Source organism: Sceloporus occidentalis, unplaced genomic scaffold, assembly GCF_023333645.1.
Source record: "Sceloporus occidentalis isolate IW3139 unplaced genomic scaffold, rSceOcc1.0.p SCAF_31, whole genome shotgun sequence".
Taxonomy (NCBI): domain Eukaryota; kingdom Metazoa; phylum Chordata; class Lepidosauria; order Squamata; family Phrynosomatidae; genus Sceloporus; species Sceloporus occidentalis.
This window is the reverse complement of record NW_028317011.1, coordinates 1939585-1962223: the sequence shown is the minus strand read 5'-3', so window position 1 is coordinate 1962223 and position 22639 is coordinate 1939585. Positions and strand designations below refer to the sequence as shown.

The 22639-nt window shown below is 38.6% G+C and overlaps 1 protein-coding gene across 1 annotated transcript in view; it reads right to left on the bottom strand.

Moving 5' to 3' along the window:
- LOC149298710 (myotubularin-related protein 5-like) overlaps nucleotides 1-5153 on the bottom strand; it is a 50454-nt gene extending 45301 nt beyond the window's left edge. Inside the window, exon 1 of the mRNA XM_089487058.1 lies at nucleotides 5099-5153. Within this exon, the coding sequence (XP_089343184.1) occupies nucleotides 5099-5153 (55 nt within the window). The remainder of the gene's footprint in view (nucleotides 1-5098) is intronic.
- Nucleotides 5154-22639: the final 17486 nt, after the last annotated feature.

Here is a 22639-nt window from a genome sequence, read left to right as displayed (position 1 = left end):
CACTAGAATTCTGATATAAATTGATATTGCTTGCTGAACTATTTGCATACTAAACAGCACAAAATCAGCGGCATTCAAGTGCTTGCATTCGGTCAGCAGGAATCACCACTCCGAAAGGATGAACGTATAAAATGATACACATATGTAATGTCCTACTCCGAAGTGTAACTTCTATAAATACTGGAGTAATTTGCATTCATATTTTTAGGTGCAAAAGCAAATGTTTTGTGCAGCAAAAAGGAAATAAGTGGCTCTTCTGCCAAAACATAAGAAGTGGTTCTGGAAGCATATAGCTACCCTCTGACGTCAGATGAAGCATCAGTCAGACCTTGGGGTCAGTGTGTATGAAGGGAGGTCAGGCATTGCTCCATACAACTGGTGTGAGACTATTTTAAACAGCAGCGATTACATTTTTAGAAACAGAGATTGCCTGGACAGTACGGTAGAGGGAAGCAGGAAAGGCTGACAGTGTCATTATCTGAAACAAAAAGGTGTGCATGTTATTTATGTACCAGTATGTCTTGTTATTTTTACTGTTTATTGTTAATTATGTATTCTCCACTGTAACAGAGCTACAGTATCTGCTTGCAGCCTATGAGTCTAATATATATATATATATATATACATACATACATACATACATACACACACATTACACTTTCAGACCCAGGGGACGTTATCCTTGCCATGTCATAGTCCAAGGCATTCGATCAAAAGGTATAACAGGTAATTACGTTTATAGAAAAAATAGTAGCTACATATCTAGTGTATAGTGCGCTTCCATAGGTTCTACAACTAATGCAGTTTTAAGACACACACACACACATATATATATATATATATATATATATATACATATATACATATACACACACACACACACACACGAAACTAGATGATATTTCTAAACTTCCTGGAGCCGATCTCAGTCTAACATGTGATTGATACACAGGTTTTGGCAGAACCCTAGCTAGGCCCACATATTTACAATAGGAACCTCGCTGTTCCTATAAGAGACATTAGCACAGCCCTCTGCACACAGTCAGAGTATCTGCATTTACTTATACAGCAGACATGAAAACAGCTCTGTACAATAGGGGTGGAAACGAGCAACACTTACAGGGCACATTCCCACACAGTCTGCCAGAATGTATACAAATGTATCTGGTGCTACAGCAGCAACACATTAAAAGATCCAGCACCCACGAGTCTAATGTCATCCCTGCACCACGATATAGCTAATAACTTCCTTTAACAGACTTTTGGTTTCAGATACGCACGTTTTTTGCCCAAGCTTCCACATTCATTCGTTACACTAAGGTTCTACTTTAGGCATGTCACACATTTAATTCTGTGTACCGTGCCATAACAAAAATGGGTTTATTCACTAAAGTGAAAGTTGGCTGGAGAGTTTGAGAGACACTGCCATTTCATCTCCTTCACTTTCTTCAGTATCTTAAACTGAACTAGGCCTTACTCAAGGAGTCAGCTCTTCACACTGGAGAAGCTTGCTAGCGTTGGATACAGCATTCATAGACACGTTATTATTGTCTTGTTTATTAACAATCTTCAATACAATGCTTGTCTGTGTGAGCTTTAATGAAAACAAATGTTCTTGCCACTGTGTAGTTCTATTAGAAATGTGTACAGTGTTAACCTCCTCTCAGCCTGTTGTATAATTGCGTCAAGTCTTTATCACACTTTATTTGGACCATTTTGAGGAATAAAATTCCAGGCACAGGAGTAAATAAGTTTTGCTATACAGTACAGCACAATTCGAGTATGAAGCCATACTTGCAATTGGACACATTTTTTGTCTGCTTGCACTGTGCCTGCCTTGCCCAAACCACTCACACGGGCAGCAGAGCACATCTCACTAGCCAGCTTACCTACCCAAACCCTGTACTGTATTGCTTACCCCTTCAAAAACTCCCTATTCTACCAAGTGTACTCTGAGCCCCATATGCATCTTTAACTTTACCATGCAACACAGCCAAGAAGAAAATAACGGTCCATTCCCTCTATGTATATACTTTTACATGTACACGATGGTCTATTGGGCAAGTATACACAATTTAGTAAAGAAAAGTAGATGATGCAACGCAAACCTCCCCCTATTATTTTTTCCCATCTGTCAATACCGGAGGCCATTTGTGTTTACTGGCCAAGGCCAGCAGCCTCTATCCAGACTCACAGATGATCAGACTACCCATTGCACCGCTGCTCAAAGGGCTTGTTAAAAGGTAGACCTCTGAGCTCAACAACAGGCCAACTTATACCATGGAGATGTGTGCCTAGGAAGCAATGCATCTCTAGTCTGTTGTGCCCACAGCCGCACATCCCTCCCAGACAGTGTCTGGATATGAAGATATTTCCCAGTACTTACCAGAGAGGATGGTGGCCATAAAGGTACAAGCTAAGAAATGCCAGGAGCACGGTGGTCTCGGTCAGCTCCCACCCCCTAAGTATACAACTGCTGGAGCATCCTAGTTTGTTTACTGTAGGGGTTAAGATATTTGGCAAATAGGCTATTTCAAAAACAACCAGATGCAGAGTGCTGTAAAGTCAGAGGTGTCAGTGTGTGCATGTACATTATTAGTAACTATATTAATGTACAATTACGATTATAGTTTGTATGGGCAAATTATAAAGACGATACAAAGGATCATCAAAGTAAATCCCAGTTATGTCAGCGGGTGTTAAGAGCCTTAGCTACTGTGACGAGTACAGCTGTTTTGTGTTTACACTGGTCCTAATAGATCTAAATTTCCAGTCCTTCACTAAACTGCACCATGTTCTTTCAGAAGAAGATAAAATACATGATAACTTATAATTAACTCAGAATTATCTGATGTGCGTTCATAATTCTCTTTATATTCTAATTAACGATAATGTATGTTAGTATTTTAAGGGTATAATTTATGGGGACAGCTTAATAACACATTCATTACTACCAGCTTGAATATCACGAGGAAGTGTATTCAAGATGCAAGCATAGCAAGGGACCAGAAATAGATGATACTGGATGATGTTGGGTAGATAATACTCAGGTCCATGGAGATGACACAGATGGCAAAATATCCCTGTTAGTGTTACGGGGAGGATATTCATTTAGGTAGCTCAATGATCTGGTTGCATAACAGGATTCCGTGTATGCCTGTGTCACTGTAAATTTCATTAATATTACTAAGTGCTATTTAAACGCATACATTAGATATGACATGAGACTGTAAGGTCCCTACCAAGGAATAAAAAAACCCCAAAAAACATACATACACTACAGCTCTCCCCAATATTTGTCTCACCACTCCAAAGCCAAGTGAAACAGCAAGATGTGCCTGGGGAGAAATCTGCATAGCGTACGTGGGTAGAGAGAGAGAGAACAAAAAAAAAAAAACCCCTCAAAAAACGCACATTTTAAAAAGGAACCGGCAACAAAACATCTAAATGTACATAGTTTTCCAGGCCCTTGACAAGGAGATGTAACCCAGGAGTGGGAAAGTAACAAGACATACACAAAATTCACGCAGATACGCCATCAGAGAAAATGGTATTAAGGAGACACAAACAAGATACAGATATTGGGTACAGTATGAGGAATAGGCTCATCTTATAGACCTAAGGAAAAAAGGAGCAGAAATTGCAGTAAAGACTTCTTAGGGGAATAACCTATGGATGGGGATGCAGCTCTGGACTGCAATGAATATGGTAAAGTCAACAATAATAGAATTTATTTCTAAAAAAAAAAAAAAAAAAAGGTCTGCAAGAAGCGTAAGTATTTGTGTTCATTCAGAGGATTTTGTGGTGGCATCTAAGGCAGTCTTGAATGTCAATGCCAACTCTTCTAAGGAAACCCCTGACATCAGGATAGAGAAGTGAAGGGTCGGTGGAAAAGAAGTTGCTACACGAGTATAAAAGCAGAAGACCAAGGGCACCTGTGGCATCTTCAACACAGAATAGAAGAGACAGCTGGCCAAGGCCCAAGTTATGTCCCAGGGGCCCACAGAATGTACCCTTGCAATCTGGACACACATGTACGCATTACCAATTCCCACTAGAATACTGTCAAGAGGCAGAGTGTAGAGAGTGGAAGAGGTTGAGAAATGGACAGAGGAAAGTGGTGCACTTGAGGAACAGAAGATAGGGACACAAACATAGGCTTGCCCAGTTCTACTTCTTAACACCAAAGGACGTCTTCACAATGGAAAGGGAAAGACAGCAGTGATTTCCATTGGTTTCATTTATATAATAAACAGAAGACAGGGATCCTGGGAAAAGGTTGGGTGTTTTATGCGGACAGGGTAAGAAATTTGAGGCAGCAGAAGCATTAAGAACATAAATAGAAACACAGAATTTGACAGCAGATAAGAACCATTAGGCCCATCCAGTCTGCTGATTCTTTCCTGGTGTAACGACTAATCATGCTTTGCTCTTGTCTTAGATAAAAGATATCTTTATGTCTATCCCAGACTTGTTTACATTCCTTCATTGTATTACCATCTACCACCTCTGATGGAAGACTATCCCATTTATTTACCACCCTCTCTTTACAGTCTGGTTGTACGCCCAAAATATAGACGCCTACATTTCATACACAAATGTGAGACCAATTAACACATATAACGTCATACAGCAGTCCAATAATCCTTAACCACCTTATTAAGAAAAACAACTGTATACGAACAGTGGTTAACATTACACAATGTTTATCTCGTCATGCACTATAAGAAACAGACCTATCGACGCATAATGCACATCTCTGTATAGAAAGCAGTGCCAGGCACTGTATATGCTTATGAGCAACTCCCATCACAGTAAGTAACAGCAGGGGGGTTGTCTCCAGTGGGGAGGACTCAGTGGCTTGACTGGGTCAAAAGTGCCAAATCCATCACCACTAAAAAAACTATTCAACAGGACAACATCAGACCCTGCCATCCATGCCATCCATGTAACTATCATCGGTACCCACGTCTCTCCCCATGAGTCTCTCTCCTCCCCCCAGCCCCAGGGTATCCCCCACCTCCTGCTGCCAGATATTTCATTACCCTCCAGCTGCCATTGGACCCCTCTTCTAATTGGCAGACCCGCCCCTTCTCACCTCTCTTGGCCAGGTCATACCCCACCAGCAGGAAGTAATCTGCCAGCCTCGCCATGGTCCCGTTTCACGGGTTGCTCTCCCTCAGCCCCGGACTCCTCCCGTCACCGCCATCTTTCCTGCCAGCCGGGCCCAATACTGCGCATGCCTGAATCTGGGCAGGGCGGAAGGTGGGACTCGCTTCTGGTGACGTCAGCAAGCAGGACAGGGTTAGGAGGAGGACACATGCGTGAGATCAGCAAAGGATTGCGCGATGTGTTGGGCGTTGAATGAGATGTGCTGTCACGGGGTGTGGCTTCCAAACAATTAGGAATTGATTCTTTGCCTAATTAGACGGTGGGTGGGGTCCAGCCACACGTGGGCGTTGTCTTTTGCCAAGTGTAACAGTGTCAACACTGGCAATGTAATTGGGTGGAGCTGGCTCACTGTCACATATGTTTGATACACCTGCTTGTGTCATATGTCCCTATGTCTATATAGGAAGTTAGGGTCATAACATACGATGCCTGATCATGACTACAGCATGTGTAGAAAATGTGGGTTCTTGTTTATCACCTCCTTACTCATGTATTTTAACTTAAGTGCACTATATTTGCCTTTGCTTTTACTTAAAAGCACATTCTCAGGCTGCGGAAAAGCTGCGCTACATGAAATGCCAAGTGACTGCTGGAGTGGTGTAAAGCACATGGCCACAGGACTCTGAAGTAATGGAAACGTTCTCTGCGGTGATGAATTACACTTCACTGGAATCTGGGTTTAGTCGATGCCAGGAGAATGTTACCTACTTGAATGCATAGTGCCTACGTGCCCGTACTTTTGGTCATATACACTCTATAGACAAAAGTAATGGGGCACCTGACCATTACACCGTCAGGGCCTTTTATGCATTCTAAATACATAGACATTAATACGAAGTCGGTCCCCACTTTGCAGCTCTATCAGCTTCCACTCTTCTGGGAAGGCTTTCCACAAGATTTTAGAGTGTGTCTGTGGGAATTCTTGTCCTTTCATCCAGTAGAGCATTTGTGAGGGCAAATGCTGATGTAAGACGAGAAGGCCTGCCCTGCAATCTCTGTTCCAGTTCACCCCAAAGGTGTTAGATAGGATTGAGGACGGGACTCTGTGAAGGCCAGTCAAGTTCTTTCACACCAAACTCTTCCAACCATGTCTTTATGGACCGTTTATCCACTGGGGCACAGTCATGCTGGAATCGAAAAGGGTCTTCCCCAAACTGTTTCTACAGAGGCATAACAAAATGCCTTAGTATGTTCCCTTCAGCCAAGACCCCTGACCTCAACTCCATTGAACACCTTTGGGATGCATTTACACACACAAATATTTAAACATCCATGCTCACACACACATATTTAAACATACATGCTCACACACACATCCATGCTCACATACAAACATTTAAACATACATGCTCAACACAAATATTTACACATATATGCTCACACATCCTTACACATCCATGCTCACACATACACTTCCTTGCTCACATACACATGCATGCTCACACATACGTACACATATATGCATTCACACACATCCATGCTCGCACACAACATTTACACATACATGATCATACACACAGTTTAATTTAATACATTTTAAATGTACACTTCTATAATCTTATTAAAATAATTAGGCAAAAAGGTACAAGTCAAAAATTTATAACACACTTTGCATTATAGCTTGTTTTCCTTAGCATATGTGTTGAAAACCTTATGGTATATAATATGTAAGGGAGCCCTTCAGAATAAAGAATAGTAAAACAACAGTATGATTATTTAAAGATACTAAGAAAAGAATAGCTTTTCTTTATATTAAGGTCTCAGAGGTTACGTTCAAAACTACCGTATATCAGCTATATCATAATAATATGGCAAAATATAAAATAATCACTTAATTTTAACGTGTACCAAGGCCAAAATGGTCTTTACATTTATATATTTAAAAATAATGTTTAGAAATACAGATATTCAAGTATAAAAATGTTGAATTGTATCTATCTGCTTAATAAAGTCAGTATACCAAATAGACCGGCAGCTGTGTACAAATATCTTAATCCATTGCCAGGCCAAAAGGCCTTAATGTTTAAATGTGCAAACATTTAAACACAGAGGTATCTATATGCAAATTAAGGCAACATTTGAAGTAAACCATCAGCTGTTTAAATATCAAAATAGTTCAAATATTTATTACCATATACCGAGCCAGACATCGATGGTGGTACAGGATAACTCTCATCCCTATATACTGAGCCAGATATAGAGGGTGTTGCACTATAACTCATATCACTATATACTGAGACAGGCAGTGAAGGCAATATAGCATGACTCCTTTCACTATACTGAGCCAGGCATTAACTGTGGTAGAGAATAGTTGGCCCTGCTCCTCCAGCTGCAAGCAGTAGAGTCCTTGTCTGGAGGGGTGCATACCAGGGTCCGGCCCTGATGGCACACCCCTGATGAATGTCACTCGAAACAGACAGACCTACCCCAGGTACACCACTGGACAGTAGCTTGCTCATGAGTATGAAGAGTGTGCATTTGTGTGTGAATGAAAGATTGCATAACCCTGACATTTTAGCTTATTTATGGATCATGCCAGTTTTTGAAAGAATATGGTAATGGAAGCAGCACATCAACATCCAAACCAGAACAGAAAAAAAATGCAATTTTTAAAACGGTTTCTTTTATCAAAATTGATTGGCTGTATGAAATCCCAGTCTTTTTAAGTCTTCCAAAAGTATCTGCAGTTCTCATGGCCTATAAATATGACAGATGAGAGGTTGACTCTTACAGACTGAGCTAAACTAGGAACAATGATGTTAAATATTTCTAAGTCACTTAGAGTTTAGGTCACTCTAAATTCAGAGATCACCACATATTCTGTTGAGAAAATGATTCTGTAATGAAAACTGTAAATTTATTTTCTTGAATTAACTTAGTGTAGTAATTGTATTCTTCATAATGGTTTATGAAACATAGATGCTATGTGATCATAAACAATGAATTTGAAAGCCTTCATCTATCTAACCAAATAGTATCACGTACATCTACTACCTACTATCTACTGTGCCTCATTCTTTACTGTACACAGCATGGGGTATAGTCAATTAAACCACAAGCTCTCTAAGCTGGACTTGTGCACTCAGATTCGTATGAATTTTAATTTTAATGAAATTTGCCAATTTTGTTAATTCCTACGAATGTCCGAAAATGAGGAGGGATTCTAAACAAAACAAATGAAAATGAAGCGGAGCAAAATGATATCAGATTCTGTTAACCAGGCCAAATGGTTCTGTGCTTCTAAATTTCTAACAGTGTACACTAAAACTGAAGCTTTGAATGTGAATCCAAGATGCTTAGGTTTGGTTCCTGCTACGAGTCACAGTTTAAGTGAATACCCATTGAATATAATAATATCAGATCTCTAAGTTTGATCAAAATAGGCAAGCTATCTGGGCCAGCTATCCCTGTAGAGTATACGGTCTTTGACAACTTTACATTCCAACCTGTATGGTCAGAATAAAACCTATTACTGTAACATATACATAAATCCACCAAATGGTGAAATCCCTGTTAATGTTAATATTTGAAGACACGTTTCCATGTTGGGTTATAAACACTGCAAAAAAACCAACAAATCAATTATTTTATATATTTTTAAGTTATTTAAACCTGCATTGCTAATTAATGTCTTTGCTACTATACACATTGTTAATGTTTTATCAAACTTGGGTCCAATTATCAAGAATTCCATTGTGGCAACATTTAAAAAAAATGTAATGATAATAGCATCCTTTTTTTATTCTTGATCAGGGGCCTTTGGAATTAACTCGCTTTGTTTTTATGCAAATCTTTCAGTTGCCGTCATAATAAAGCTATATAAATAATATAGGTTGTAGCCTAAATATTGCATGACTCACAAAGTTTCAATTTCAATATAGAAACTATTAGAGGATACAACTAATGTCATTCTTATTGTCTGTATTCACATTCACTTCCTTAAAATGGTCTCGTGCAGCTAATATTAGTACAGTTCTACTTTAATTGATCTTGTGACTTATTGACAAAGTTTCCATTCATAAAGATTAAAAATGTTTAAATTACATCTATAAAACTATCATTTTGAGCAGCTATCAGGTGTGTATATTTAAAAATAAGTTAAATGTTTTATTTGGGTGAATGACAAATGCCATATTCACATTTGGATGAAGCAGCCTTGCTCACATGTATTTTATGGCATAGTTCAATTATTGCCTAATGTAATACATGGGCACACACAGCCATCACCATGTTGGCACCAAACCATGTCTATATAAAACAATCTCATCTTTCTTTCACTATGTAGCAAATACAGTTAGTGGATGATTAGACTACTCTTGTTCCCCTTGGAATGCATGGGCAGCTGCTTCTGACTTTATACTCCTGAACATTGTCCCACTGAATCTTCATTGACTGCACAACTGGCTTAACCCAAGGGTCTGGCTTAGCTCCAGCCTGTGTTGTATGTTCTACCATGACTGGCCTCACCTCCTCTAGTTATAAGATCTCATGTATGGCGATCAATGGACTTGCACAGAAGATACCACCCTTTGTCTTGTTCCTTCTATAGGCTCTTTCCTGCCTATTTTGGTGAATGCCAGACATGAATGGACACTATGCATTGTCTTTGTTTCAATTTTTGAGGTTAGTCACAATATTACAGTTTCCAACCTGTCCCTAGACCTAGCTTTGTCTAGCCATGTATGCACTAGTACAACATTTAAAATTACAAACAAACTGTGAATATGCATTGTTTAGGCAAAACATTTCTGAGAAAGACAGAATTTAAATAATAATAGCACCAAATAATGCAAGTATTGTATGGGAGCACTGACACCCAGTGGTGGCAAACAGATATTACATGATTCTAAATCTGTTACTACTTTTTACATTATTACTTTATATTTTTCATTTTTATTATCTGATGACTGATTAATTCACAGATTATTGATCAATTTCAACAATCAACGTCAGTGGCCACTTAGAAGTGATTTGATAGTGTTAACGGATTTTTTTTTTTTTTTACAATATTCATTTTAGATTTGTACATTTTTGAAACTAGCAAATTGCTCTCTGTTCACTGATTAGTGTCCTTTTAGGTCACTGATAAATGATTGATCTCACTTATCAATAGCCAGTGACTTACTCTAATCAACCCTACCACTATATACAAACTGTAACATAGCCCTAATATCTAACTGTACCAAACAGAGTGAAGAAAAAAATCACTATCCACTAATAGTACCTCAACACTACCTTTACTCTATCCCTCAACATCAATCTAACCCAATATATATAATTACTAAATTGTTACATCAATAATTTTATTGTTTGTTTTAAGACACCAAAAAAATATCACTCACTAAAACTAAAACATATCTAGTAGGCCCTGGGAAAGAACTATGGCAAAAACCATGCCATATATGCAAGGAAAAGTGAAAATGTGAAAATGTAGAGAAAAGAGACAAAAAATCCTGTGTCCCCCATTAAATTTGTGGCTACATTTGTCCACCTAGAAAGTGTGGTGTCTTTAAGATTTTTAGGTGGTATGTTTTCAGGAAATATTGTCAGGCCAAGGTGCGGAGGGTAGCGCAGGAAGACTGAACAGAGTCCACAAATGTCCAAGCCAAAGGGAAAATCCAAAAGAGAAGTTGGGTTGTGGTCCGGGGGCAGAGGCAGACGGCAAATAATCAGCATCGGGGTCCCAAGCCAATGGTCGAGGCAGGCAGCACTTATCAAATTAGGAGTCACAATCCAGGGGTCGAGTCAGGAAGCAATATTGAATATTGGGGTCACAATCCAGGGGTCGAAGCAGGCAGCAATCAAGCAGTATTGGGGTCACAATCCAGGAGTCAAAGTAGGTAACAGAAGCAGAGTAGTCCGTAAAGGAGAGCCAGGGGTCAGAAGCAGGAAGACTAAATGACTTTTGAACGAGAAGAGGATGTAGCAAGGTATACAGCTCAACTAGTAAGCACAGCGTGAGCTGTCTGGAGGGTTTATATAGGGGAAGTCGGCAGAATCCCCCTTATTTTTTATATTTTAGGGGTAGTTTTACATTCCAAAGCATGACGTGCACCTTCCTGATTCAACTGTTAAAAAAGTTGAAACCACTCTGAATTCTAATGAATTGAGAGCCTATTGTGTGAACGCTGACATACCACATACATGTGATATGTATGTGCTCAGCTCTAGTGGAAGATTAAATCGTTGTTTTTTGTTCCTGTTCCAGGCAGCCCAGAGTGTTCCTTTTAGATTTGTGGTTCCAGTAGCTCACCTAGAAAGGCAATTGGAGCTTTTAAGGATCATGTACCAATACATCCTAAAGAGCATGAATGGGTTAATCACCCAGCTAGATATTCTGACCAATAAAAACCTATGAATAAATGGACTTCATTAGCATTGCCATAAAGTATCAGTGCCGTGGGACTTCCCCTTTAAGCTTTTGCAATAACACAATAAGAAAGATTATAGATGAAAATCACTAGGATGTATGTAAATTGCCATACAAATGGAGACTGAGTAATCTGAGTACTCATTATTTCCTACTTAAATGTTTGTTTTTATACAAAGCTCAGACTTGCATGACATATGATATACCATTTTGTCTTTTACATATTTAGTAAATTCTAACAATCTGTAATTTGATCATCTACCTAATACCTGTCAATCGTACAAGTACATGTTACGTAACTGGTTTTGCAACACATACTTTGACCACATTAGGGATGCAAACTTTATTGCATGACATGGTTTTGTTAGTTTAATATATTTATTGGTAATATGGTGAAAGAATCTATCATGAAACGTGTGCTTTTTATGTCACTGACTATATATCAAAAACTGAAGGATGTATATTCATTAAGATAAACCTTAATCCGCCTCTCAGTTCCTAGTTCCTGGGTTAACAATTGTTAGAAGGGGCACAATGCTGTCAAGGACCCTAAGCGAAATACCCCTTTGGCCTCATTGTTAAGCCACCCCTTAGAAACACGTTCATGATTCAGTGGTTACATATGAATTTTAAAAAATCCAGATAATTTTAGTAAATACAGTTAATGATCATACTTGTCTAGCTTGAGAAGTTGCTTCTTACTCATTAAATCATGCCTTGTTTTTAATTTATTTACTTAGAACCCATCGGCGTTGCAGATAATTTTAATAAATATTCTTAATGGTGCTTTGGGTTTGACTTATGTATATGAAATTAATTACAACGGTGGTGGTTATCAACAGAGTAACTCATGTCTGACATCCCAGATTCTTTAAAGGATCATTTTGTCCAGGGCTGAACAATTCCACTTCTCGAGTGCTACAAACAGACCAGTAATTATTTCTATCTTTGTATGAAAACAATTCATTTATTCAATGTTATAATGAACTGAATGTTTGTTTTTTTTTAAATGTAGGCTTCTGTGCTCAGTTTAAGATATCTAAAAATTGAGGCCTGTTCATAGCCCTCGAGGACTGGAGTTGTGCATCCCGAAATAGGATACCTTGGGCAAAGCATTAGTTCATGTTCTAGTATGTTAAGAAATCAAACTGTCATCTATCATTTTATTCTTTCATCTTAAGTTTAATTTATGATGCTTTTTTAGTATCCCTGGCAACAATATCAATGTCTGAGTTTGTGTCACATGGCAAAAAAAAACGAATAGTCCAAAATCCATTTAAAAGTACAAATGTTCAATCAGACTTTTACTTGTTTAAATAGTTATTTCTGGGAATGGTGTGGGCTAATAGGAATGATGTTTTTAATGTTATATTTAGTTACAAACGTGTTTAATTCAACAGAGTACATGGAATAGCAATTTCAAGGAACAAACTGGAAAGTTTACAGACATTGCTGTCTTTGTTGAGTTTATTCAAAGACATAAGCATACAAGATATACAAGGCATGCTGCAACACAGTGCAGAAAGCAAACATCGACAGTTTAACCACTTATATACAGGAATAATGTGTGTCAATAATAGTGATTAAACAATACACCTTAGACATTAAAGTTGGCCCCAACAAGCAATTATACATTGACTCCTCAAGACTATCGACGATGACAGATAACCCAGCTAAACAATTCTGCGTAGAAACAGAATTCCAGGCCAGTTTACAGCTCTCAAGGACTGGAGTAGCGCACCACCAATAGCCTATCCAAGACAGGGCAAAAGAGGCATCTGCCAAAGACCTAGACATGGGATCTACATCAGCTGAGTTGTTTTTTTTACAAACTCGGGTGGATATAATAAAAGATAAAAATGATGATTGAGTTGGAGGAAGGTGAACAGAGCGGATGCCCAAGTAGTGAGGGACAGTAGAAAGGGGAACCTGGATGCAGAAGTGGTGCTTTGGCTTCTAACTCTAAATAAAGTTTATTCTTAATTGCAAAACTGAATTCTGAGTACCCTAAATCCAATCAATCATTAGCACCATTGAAACTCAGCAGTTAGTGAATAAATGGTTTTATACACATGTTCATCCAAAATCAGCAGGTGGCAATAGTGTACAAACATTATCAAACATAGAATTACAAAGACAATACATGTCTAGTACTCCAACTTCAAAGTGTTTTTTCCAAAGTGGACCAACAAGAGTTGATTTATGAATTTCCTGTCAGACTCTTATATTCATTTCATTGCATACATTCTAACGATATCCAATGTAGACAGCGCACATACATTTGCATGGCAACGATTTCTATTTTAGACATAATGATGTATGTCATCATAGTGAGATGCCACCAAATTCCTTGAAAGGGATATAAGTGATAAATGTTTGCAGTACGTTTTGCAGTCACATATATATATATCAGTGTTTGGATTATAATTATAAAACGAACTAGAGGCAGCTATACAAGATAATTGTTTCTAGAAAAATCTGAAATGCACTAGTGAGATTGTACTGATGTTCACAGAAAATAGCAAGTGTAACTGAAGGTGTAATTGAGTGATTAGCTAAGATCAGAGCAACCAGCATTTTCACAAGTGTCCCCACGTAATTCTGCTGTCACATGAACGTGCCTATATGAGAAGTACAGTTTTTTAGTAAAGGAACTTTAGTAAACAATTAATATGTTAAAAGTTATTATACATATGTTATATATATATGTATCTGGAGAAGAAGGCATTGTAACTTGCAAACTGCCACCCAAAATGGGATAATGGTTTAATTAGTTATTTTAAGCTCATCATAATAATACCCCAAATTATGTCTGTAACTGCCTTAGACTTGCCACATGATAGCACCTCAGACCAAAGGAGGGCTGGCAGCTTCTGGTCTGCGGAGCAGGTAAAGCCTAAACCTTGCACCCCCCAATCCTGTGACTAACATGCACAATAGCATACATGCGCAATAGCATACTCACTACCTAGCACTCATTCTAACACACTCTCACACTTACAGACTCACAATAAAACCTAATATATTACACATCACTGTATCATACCGCACACCCTTACCAGAAGCCTTTCTTTATAGCTGCCGATGCATTGTACAAGTGGCTGGGCTATTATACCGTGAGAGGGACTGTCCAAGTTGGACCAGCGCTGTTTGAAGAATTTGGCTAGGGTGTGCTCCTTTGGTGTAGGTCTTCTTCCTGCAGAGCACTCTGTACTACTTCGCATAGAGAAGAAGCTACAGAGGTCTGTATAAATTGCCCATTTTTTTTTAGTGCTTAAATGCTATGGTGCACTAGGAATACCAATTGGGCCCTAGTAAAGCTGCCCATGGGCTGCTGGCGCTAGTCAGCTTAGGTGAGAATAGGTCACTGCCCTTAACAGCTGCTAGGATCTGGGGTGAAGGTGTGTTACACCACGTCCCCAAACCATGCATCAGGTTAACAACAAACTGTGAAGGAGGAATCGCTAGCGGAGAGGCCTGTGCCATGACCACACTGACAAGGTAGCACTAAGGCTGGTGCAAAGGGTGCATGGCCCAGTAACTAAAGTGCTCAGTAGGGTCACATAACATGAGCTGCTGACGTACCTGTGAAGGGTAATACAATCTGAGAACATGTGTATGTAAGATATTAGAGTGAGTGGTTGGGTACGGTGTTAGAGTGGTGCGTGTGTGTTGAAGGAAAATAGTTTCCCTGAAATTAATTCAATGAAAAATTTGTATTTGGTGGTATTGGCATATGGGGCTAGAGTGACTTGTGTCATGTGGTGTAAGAGTGGGTGTATTTTAGCATTTGTGCTTGTTACTATGTGATTTTAGAGTGAGCATTTGTATTAGTGTGCAGTGCTAATGTGGGGGTGCATGGAGGCTAATAGCTGGGGAGCACCAAAGAAATTCTACACCTAGGTGCCAGTAACTGAAGGTTCGATCCTGGTGCTAGTAGCCTTAGGCTCACCCTCACATTGACTGAACATCACACGAACCAGGGCTGAAAGAGCTTTGGAACAGGTATGATTGAGTTAAAGTGGGGGATGCTTACTGAGGAGACATCCATGTCCCTATGATGTCATGTTAAAATAATGCTCTAATCAGCTTAACCCATATCAGCATGTCTGTTTTTCTGTTAGGCTAGGTTATTTAGGGATATATAAACCCTATGAACTGATGCAGTCACATGTTATATGACAATTTCCTTTTACACAGAATTTTCTTTAGTGAATAATCCTTGTAATCTCCTTTGTGATAACACTCCTTGTAAAGTATCTAAGTGAAATACGATATCCCTTAAATTGAATGCCTATAGAGAAATTTCTATGATTTCAATGAATGCAGTCTATAAATAGCATTCATATACCTTGTTCACAAATGATTGTCAGTTCTGTAGGACCAGAACTCTTTGCTCTTAATAATTAATTATCCCACATTTTACTTTTAACAATTTCGGCTTAGAGTTGTTGGAGAGGTAAGCTATATTCTTGTATTACCCTGTATTGTAGTCTACTAATACACCAATTTTAGAGCTACCAATTATTTTTATCAGATGTACTGTATATGATGTAGTCTTCAATATTCCATTTTTTTTTACTTCTTTTCAGTGTTTACATGTATGAAAAATTATGAAACTATGTATTCCATTGTTGTTACTTTATAACAAGTTTCAGGAAACAACTTAATTTGTTACTGGAATGCAGGATACCTGGTTCCTTGAGGAATTAAAGTGCTCCTGTCACGTCTGAAATACAATCATCAAACAATTGTTTTAACAGTGCTGATACAAGCTCCCAGTGTTCTCCAGCACAGGTAGATACTTGATGGCACCTTCTGACGTCAGGGGGGCTGCTGGTGGGTTAGTAGCACTTCCGATTGATACTGATTTTACTGGTTTGCAAGAAAACAGCAAAAGGGTAACAAAGTTTTATATATTTATTCCTAAAAATAATTTTCGCTTTATATACATACATACATACATACATACACTGTCGTTCAAATGTTTCGGGTCACTTAGCTGTTTTCATGGAAAACACGTAAATTTGCAAAGAATTTTCTAATAATCAATTGGAGCAAACTTGTATTAGCGAACACAACATGCCATGTTGCCTATAAAGATATTCCATTAAATGAGGTTTTATCATATTTCTTATAGATTTAAGAATTGATTATGTTTTTTGTAATGTTTTTTTTTTAATAATGGAAGGCTTTTGAGGTTCCGCCTAAATAGTTTGACCACACTGTGACTTGACTTAAGTCAATATGTCACTAGCTGTATACAACACAAAGTATTGTTTCAATAATAATTAATCAATAATATAATTTTGTTACCCAGCCTCCACTATTTTTTTTTAAGTGTTTAAAGATGACATTTACAGAGTTCCCCACCTAATTAAACAAAGCCCCACCCGATTTTCAGTGACAGGGGATTTTACCTGTCCAGTTCAGTATTAGAAACTCCAGCTTGACGCCTGGAAATCTATGAGTCGAGAGAAAGAAAGAGAGAGAGAGAGAAAGAGAGAGAGAGAGAGAGAGAGAGAGAGAGAGAGAGAGGTTTCTTCAAGTGGAAACTTTGCTCTTCAAATCACAGCCTGAAGAGTGAACAAAGTCACAGGAACGCCTTCTGCTGACTTCAGAACCACAATTTGGCCAGAGGCTGAAAGAGTCCACTCAATGAAACATCTCTCGTTTATTAAAGCTCTCTAGAGGGGTTTGATTTTGCAAAAGACTTTGGAACTAGGATCACAAGGAGTAACAGGAGACTTCTGATAGCAGGTGAGAAGATGATCCCAGAATCATGTGGGCTTAATAGTCACACTGTTAGGTGGCAATACTAGGGGGGTCTTTTTTAATTATTAATTTATGCAGGTGGACTTTGTTAGATACTTTCCTCGATGTATTATTTACAGCAGATTCAAAACAATTGTTAACTTCACTACACTTTGTTATTACCAATTGAATTATGGTTGGCACAAAACTTTGTTTTTGAGTAGGTTAAAAAGTGATAACAGTGATGTCGTATTTCAAATATTTTGATTGAGTTTTCAATTGAATTTTTTTTTTATCACCCCACTTGTAGAGCTAAACCATGTTTGTAATTTGCCTGTCATAGAGAAGTAAACATATGTTTGGGTGAAAAAATAAAAGAATAAGGAGTGGTATTTTCAGACAAAATTATATCATAAGGTGTCTTCACTCTTTGGGATAGAAAGAGAATATAATTCCACTTTGGGGGTCTCTCCAGCAGCTATTGAACATCCTTTAAGGAAATCCTTAAAGGAGATTTACTATAAATTCATTTTTCGAACATATAAGCCCCTTTCCAGTTATGTTTTTGCTCTACCTTGTGATGTTGGCAGCTCTTGTGTAGCCACATATGCTACAGTCAGCGTAGCCAAAAGAGAACATTAAACATAGTGTTTAGCACATCCTATAGGTCCCATAACCCCAGATAGGGTAAGGACAACTGTTTAACGCTGTAAAGGGGTTACACTATAACAAAATAAAAATGTGAGGCAATATTTGCAATTAACCCCTTGGATCCAAAATGATAACGGAATATAAAACGTTTATTCACAATCACAATCCTTTGGATCTATTTTTTTTTCTCAGTGTCATAAGTATAACAATGTAGAATTTGTGGATGCAGTGTGGTGGAGCAAGAAAACAATGTATTGTATTATTTTAAAGTGATTTACTGCAGATAATCAAATCAAGTTGGAGATCTGAATGTAGAGGTTAGCAGGAGAAATAATGCAGGAACAAAGGTTGTTTGAAATAGCAGTGCATTGATGGAACATACACCCAAAAGTAAAAGGATGCAATACAAATAATGGATTACACAGAATTTAATTTGAAGGCAAAATACTTATAGTAAAAAGGTTTAATGTTACACACAACACAGGAAGGGATAATGATAGCTTAAGATATAAAAAAGTTGCTATAATGCATTTAAACCTCTTTTTCCCCTTTTTTAGATTGGTTGATCCTAACCTTGATATAAAGAAAATTTCTGCATCATTGTACAAAGTGTGAGCCCTCATCTGTGGTGTCGGTGCTAGTTCAGACTTTTGCCATGAGGTCACAGATGGTCATGTCTTTGTGTTATATCAGCCTCTTATGCATGCAGCAGCTCCCAGGATTACAACCTCTACCCTCTCCAAACCTTCTGCTGCTTCCCACTCCCAGGTAACTATGCCACCCAGGCACTGCTCATACACACACACCAGATAACATGTCACAGATATGTACCTGTACACCTATATCACAGACGTATGATTATTCGCTTAACTATAACAACATATTCTATTACTCATGTGCCACAGAGAGCTCTACCACATCTGTATTACATTACATCTCTATTCTCTCTCTCGTGTGTGTATATATATATATATATATATATACATGGTATATATATATATGTCCATCTGAACACAATAAGTGAATTGTCTTAACAAACTTCTGTTTAAATTATACAGTTTGACCTTGTAACCTGTGCTAGTAGTTAGGAGGGGTGGGGTTTTCTTTCCAGTCTCCAGTCAAGTTGTATGCATTTTCCTCATTATCGCAACCATTCACAAATACACTTTTTTCATTCACTACATGCCTTCTCTCACGTTCTTCAACTCTTCACTCATATTACCCTCCCAAACACCCCCCTTCTCTGCTTCCCTGCAGCACATCCCCCACTTATATTCTCTTCTTAAAATCTTCACCCTCCTCGCTGTAGAATTTCCACCTACCAACTCATTTTCCACTGCATAAAAGTAGCCTCTCCTCCACTCTCTGCCGTATGCTGCAGAATCTGATGCAATATAGAGGCAATATTAAATCTTCAGGTGTACTTAACATTTACATAGTGTGTGCGATCACAGAACACAGAAATATACCTCATAGTCACCTCAAATTTTCATAATGCAACAGCAAATATTGATGGTGAGAACAGGTGAGGGATTACTTTAAAAATTGGAAGAAGGATTGAGATAAAGGAAAAGTAGAGGTATACTGCAATCAAGGGCAGATCAAGATTAAGTACCAGGCATCATAACCAAGTAGTTTGCAGATTCACTTTGTAAGAAAACTTTTTTTCTATATGCCATGGTAGCACGGACAATATTTTCTTATGCTGCTAGGATGATGCTTCTAGACACACAATTTATAAACACACAGATATGCAACTACTTAAGAGGCACAACCATATATACATACATGAATACATACTGACTGACACACGTGGATCCAAGTTCCCGCGTGTACAAAGTATCTCTGCTCCTGTGACTGCAGGCTGCTGGCTGGAGATCTTTTAATGAAGCCTCCATAGTGTAACAGCTGAATGTCCAGCATGACACTGGGGACTTGATTGCTCGAGAGGGCAATCTGCCCTGTACCAAGGAGACTTACGCCCCCCCCAGGACCTGCCGTCCTAGGCCTGGACCTAGTCAGCCTAGGCCAGGGTACGTCGTTTAAATGTATGTACTGTAAAAAGTGGTGCGTGATTGTTGGCACTACATAAATAGACTCACACCTTAATCAGTCTTATCTTAGATTGAGAATTGCTTTATGTTTATCCATGTACAATTTCTTCACTTTATTACCATCCACAACGTCTGTTGGGAGGCTGTTTAACTTATTTACCACCCTATCAGTAAAGTAAAACTTCCTTACATTACAGCCAAATCTATGACCCTCTAGTTTTAGATTATGACGTCTTATTCTAACATTTCACTTCCTTCTAACATTTCGCTTCCTTCTAAGTATTTAAATGTTGCTATCACATCTGCTCTCTCTCTTCTTTTCTCCAAGCTATATAAATTGAGGCTATCATTCAGACTGTTAATATTACACACAAAAGGTGTCTCAGAATCACAGTGTGAGTTTATATTACACCAACCAAGTGAGGGTTTGGCAAGTAGCCTCATCAGATGTAAGTAAATTGGACACATAGGATAGGAACCTCTGGGAAAGGAACCGCTCAATTACTTGATCAAATAAAGTAATAAATTCAAGGGGGATATGATTTTGGGGTATAACGTTGTCAAAATACCCAATCATTTTGAACCCCTGCCCAAACCTAATGGTACTTACTTGCTATCATATTCTGTGTTTTTATGTTTCTATGCTTTGATTTTGCCTGTTTTTGCCACATCAGTTTTCACCAATGGTATTTTTATAGGGAGGAATAATAATGGAGGTCTTCAAAAGTGATGACTCATGTGTGAGTTTCTAATACTTTACATTTCTCAATGTAAACCATTATATAAGTTTATAACCTTACTGAACTGTTAAAAGTAGGATCTTTGTGCCAAGTCTATAGCTGAACGTTGAAAAAAATAAAAGGAGCAGAGAATGAAATTCTTCCCTAGATAACATTTTTCTCTACGTAACTTTTTCCACTAGGGAATTTTATAACATGATTTTGTAATAAAATAGATATCAGCATTTATATAGCACAGTCAAGTAGTTAAACCAACCCAATAAACAGATTTGAATAGCAGAATATGGGCTAAATATTTTTATTACCTTCTGTTTTGTATTTTGCAATATTTTATTTTTCATTTCCTGAAGTTATAAATGTTGTTATTTTTAGGTTTGCTTTTTTGCTATTTAATCTCAAATAAGTAAACACTAATTGCTGGAGATTATAGCAAATAATTAGGACAGAGGGATTTCCCTAAATAGCTATTCAGGAAGAAGACAAGTAACTAAAGTCCAATAGTTCTTTTGAACATCCAGGGAAATCAGCCTATCTAGCTCTTTAGAAAATTGCAAGCTAATGAATGGGAAGGGTTAATTATTATACTGGAGTTATCACGGAGTAAACAAGTGTTTCTCAAAGACCAAAAAAACAGATCTCATATATGTACAACTAGCAGTTAAACTAATCCCTTTAAGTAAAGGGTAACCTGTAAGCGGTCCCAAACACCCACATCAGTTCTATATATAAACTATAAAGGGTCTCTGGTATGCGTCCCAGGTGTCACATTAAAAAAACATTTCTCTTCTATTTGCAATAGGGGATACCTTCACTGGGCAGTTGCTTAGTAAGAACACATTCTTCCGGGTTTGGAATTTAGGGGTGTTCCTGGCTTGTGTGATAGGAGTGTAATAACTAATAATGTTTCTTAAACGGAAATTAAACTTTGTTGAACAATACAGCCATAGAACAAAACATATACACATATATATAAATATATATATCTAAATGCAAGAGTTCATGCACACCCGAAATAAAAAAAATATAATCGCCCAGGTGCTAACGTCCACAGCTCAAAATAGCATATACAAGATAAGAAGGTGCACACTAGGACTTAAAGTTTAAAGCTTATGAAAGTTTATTTTAGCATGCTAAAAAAATATATGTATGTATTTATATATATTATATATATATATGTATTTATATATACCGTATTGGCCCGAATATAGGCCGCACTTTTTTCCCCCACTTTAAGTCTTTAAAGTTACATACATAAGTCTTTAAAGCTGGGCAGGCAGCAGGGTTAGGATGCAGATCCCCCGCAGCAGTGCAGGGGACCTGCATCCTACTCTCCGATACGCTCAGACAGCCTCCCCTGCCAGCACTTTCCACCAGGGGGGGGTGCCGGCACGGGAGGTTGTCTAAGCGTATCGTGCGGACGGTCACCGGCTGCGGAGGTTGTTTACCCGCATCGCCGCAGTCGGTGACCGTCCGCACGATGCGTTTTACCTCTGCCCCCAAGACTTACCAGAGCAGACTCCCGGGTGTTGCGGGGCCTGCGGGGGACATCTAGGCAATACGCGTATACAACTAGAAGATGTATTGCGTAGGTGTCCCCCGCCGGCCCCGCAAGACACCCGGGAGTCTGCTCTGGTAAGTCGGGGGGGGGGGGCAGAGTGGCAGCATATCTCGGGGGGGAGGAGGAGGACAGTGGCAGCATATCTCGGGGGGGGAGGAGGAGGAGGACAGTGGCAGCATATCTCGGGGGGGAGGAGGACAGTGGCAGCATATCTTGGGGGGGGGAGTGGCAGCATATCTCGGGGGGGGACAGAGTGGCAGCATGTTTTTTTGGTGCTTTTTTAAAGAAAAAAACGTTTTCTTTAAAAAAGCACCAAACTTTTAGGGTGCGGCCTATATAC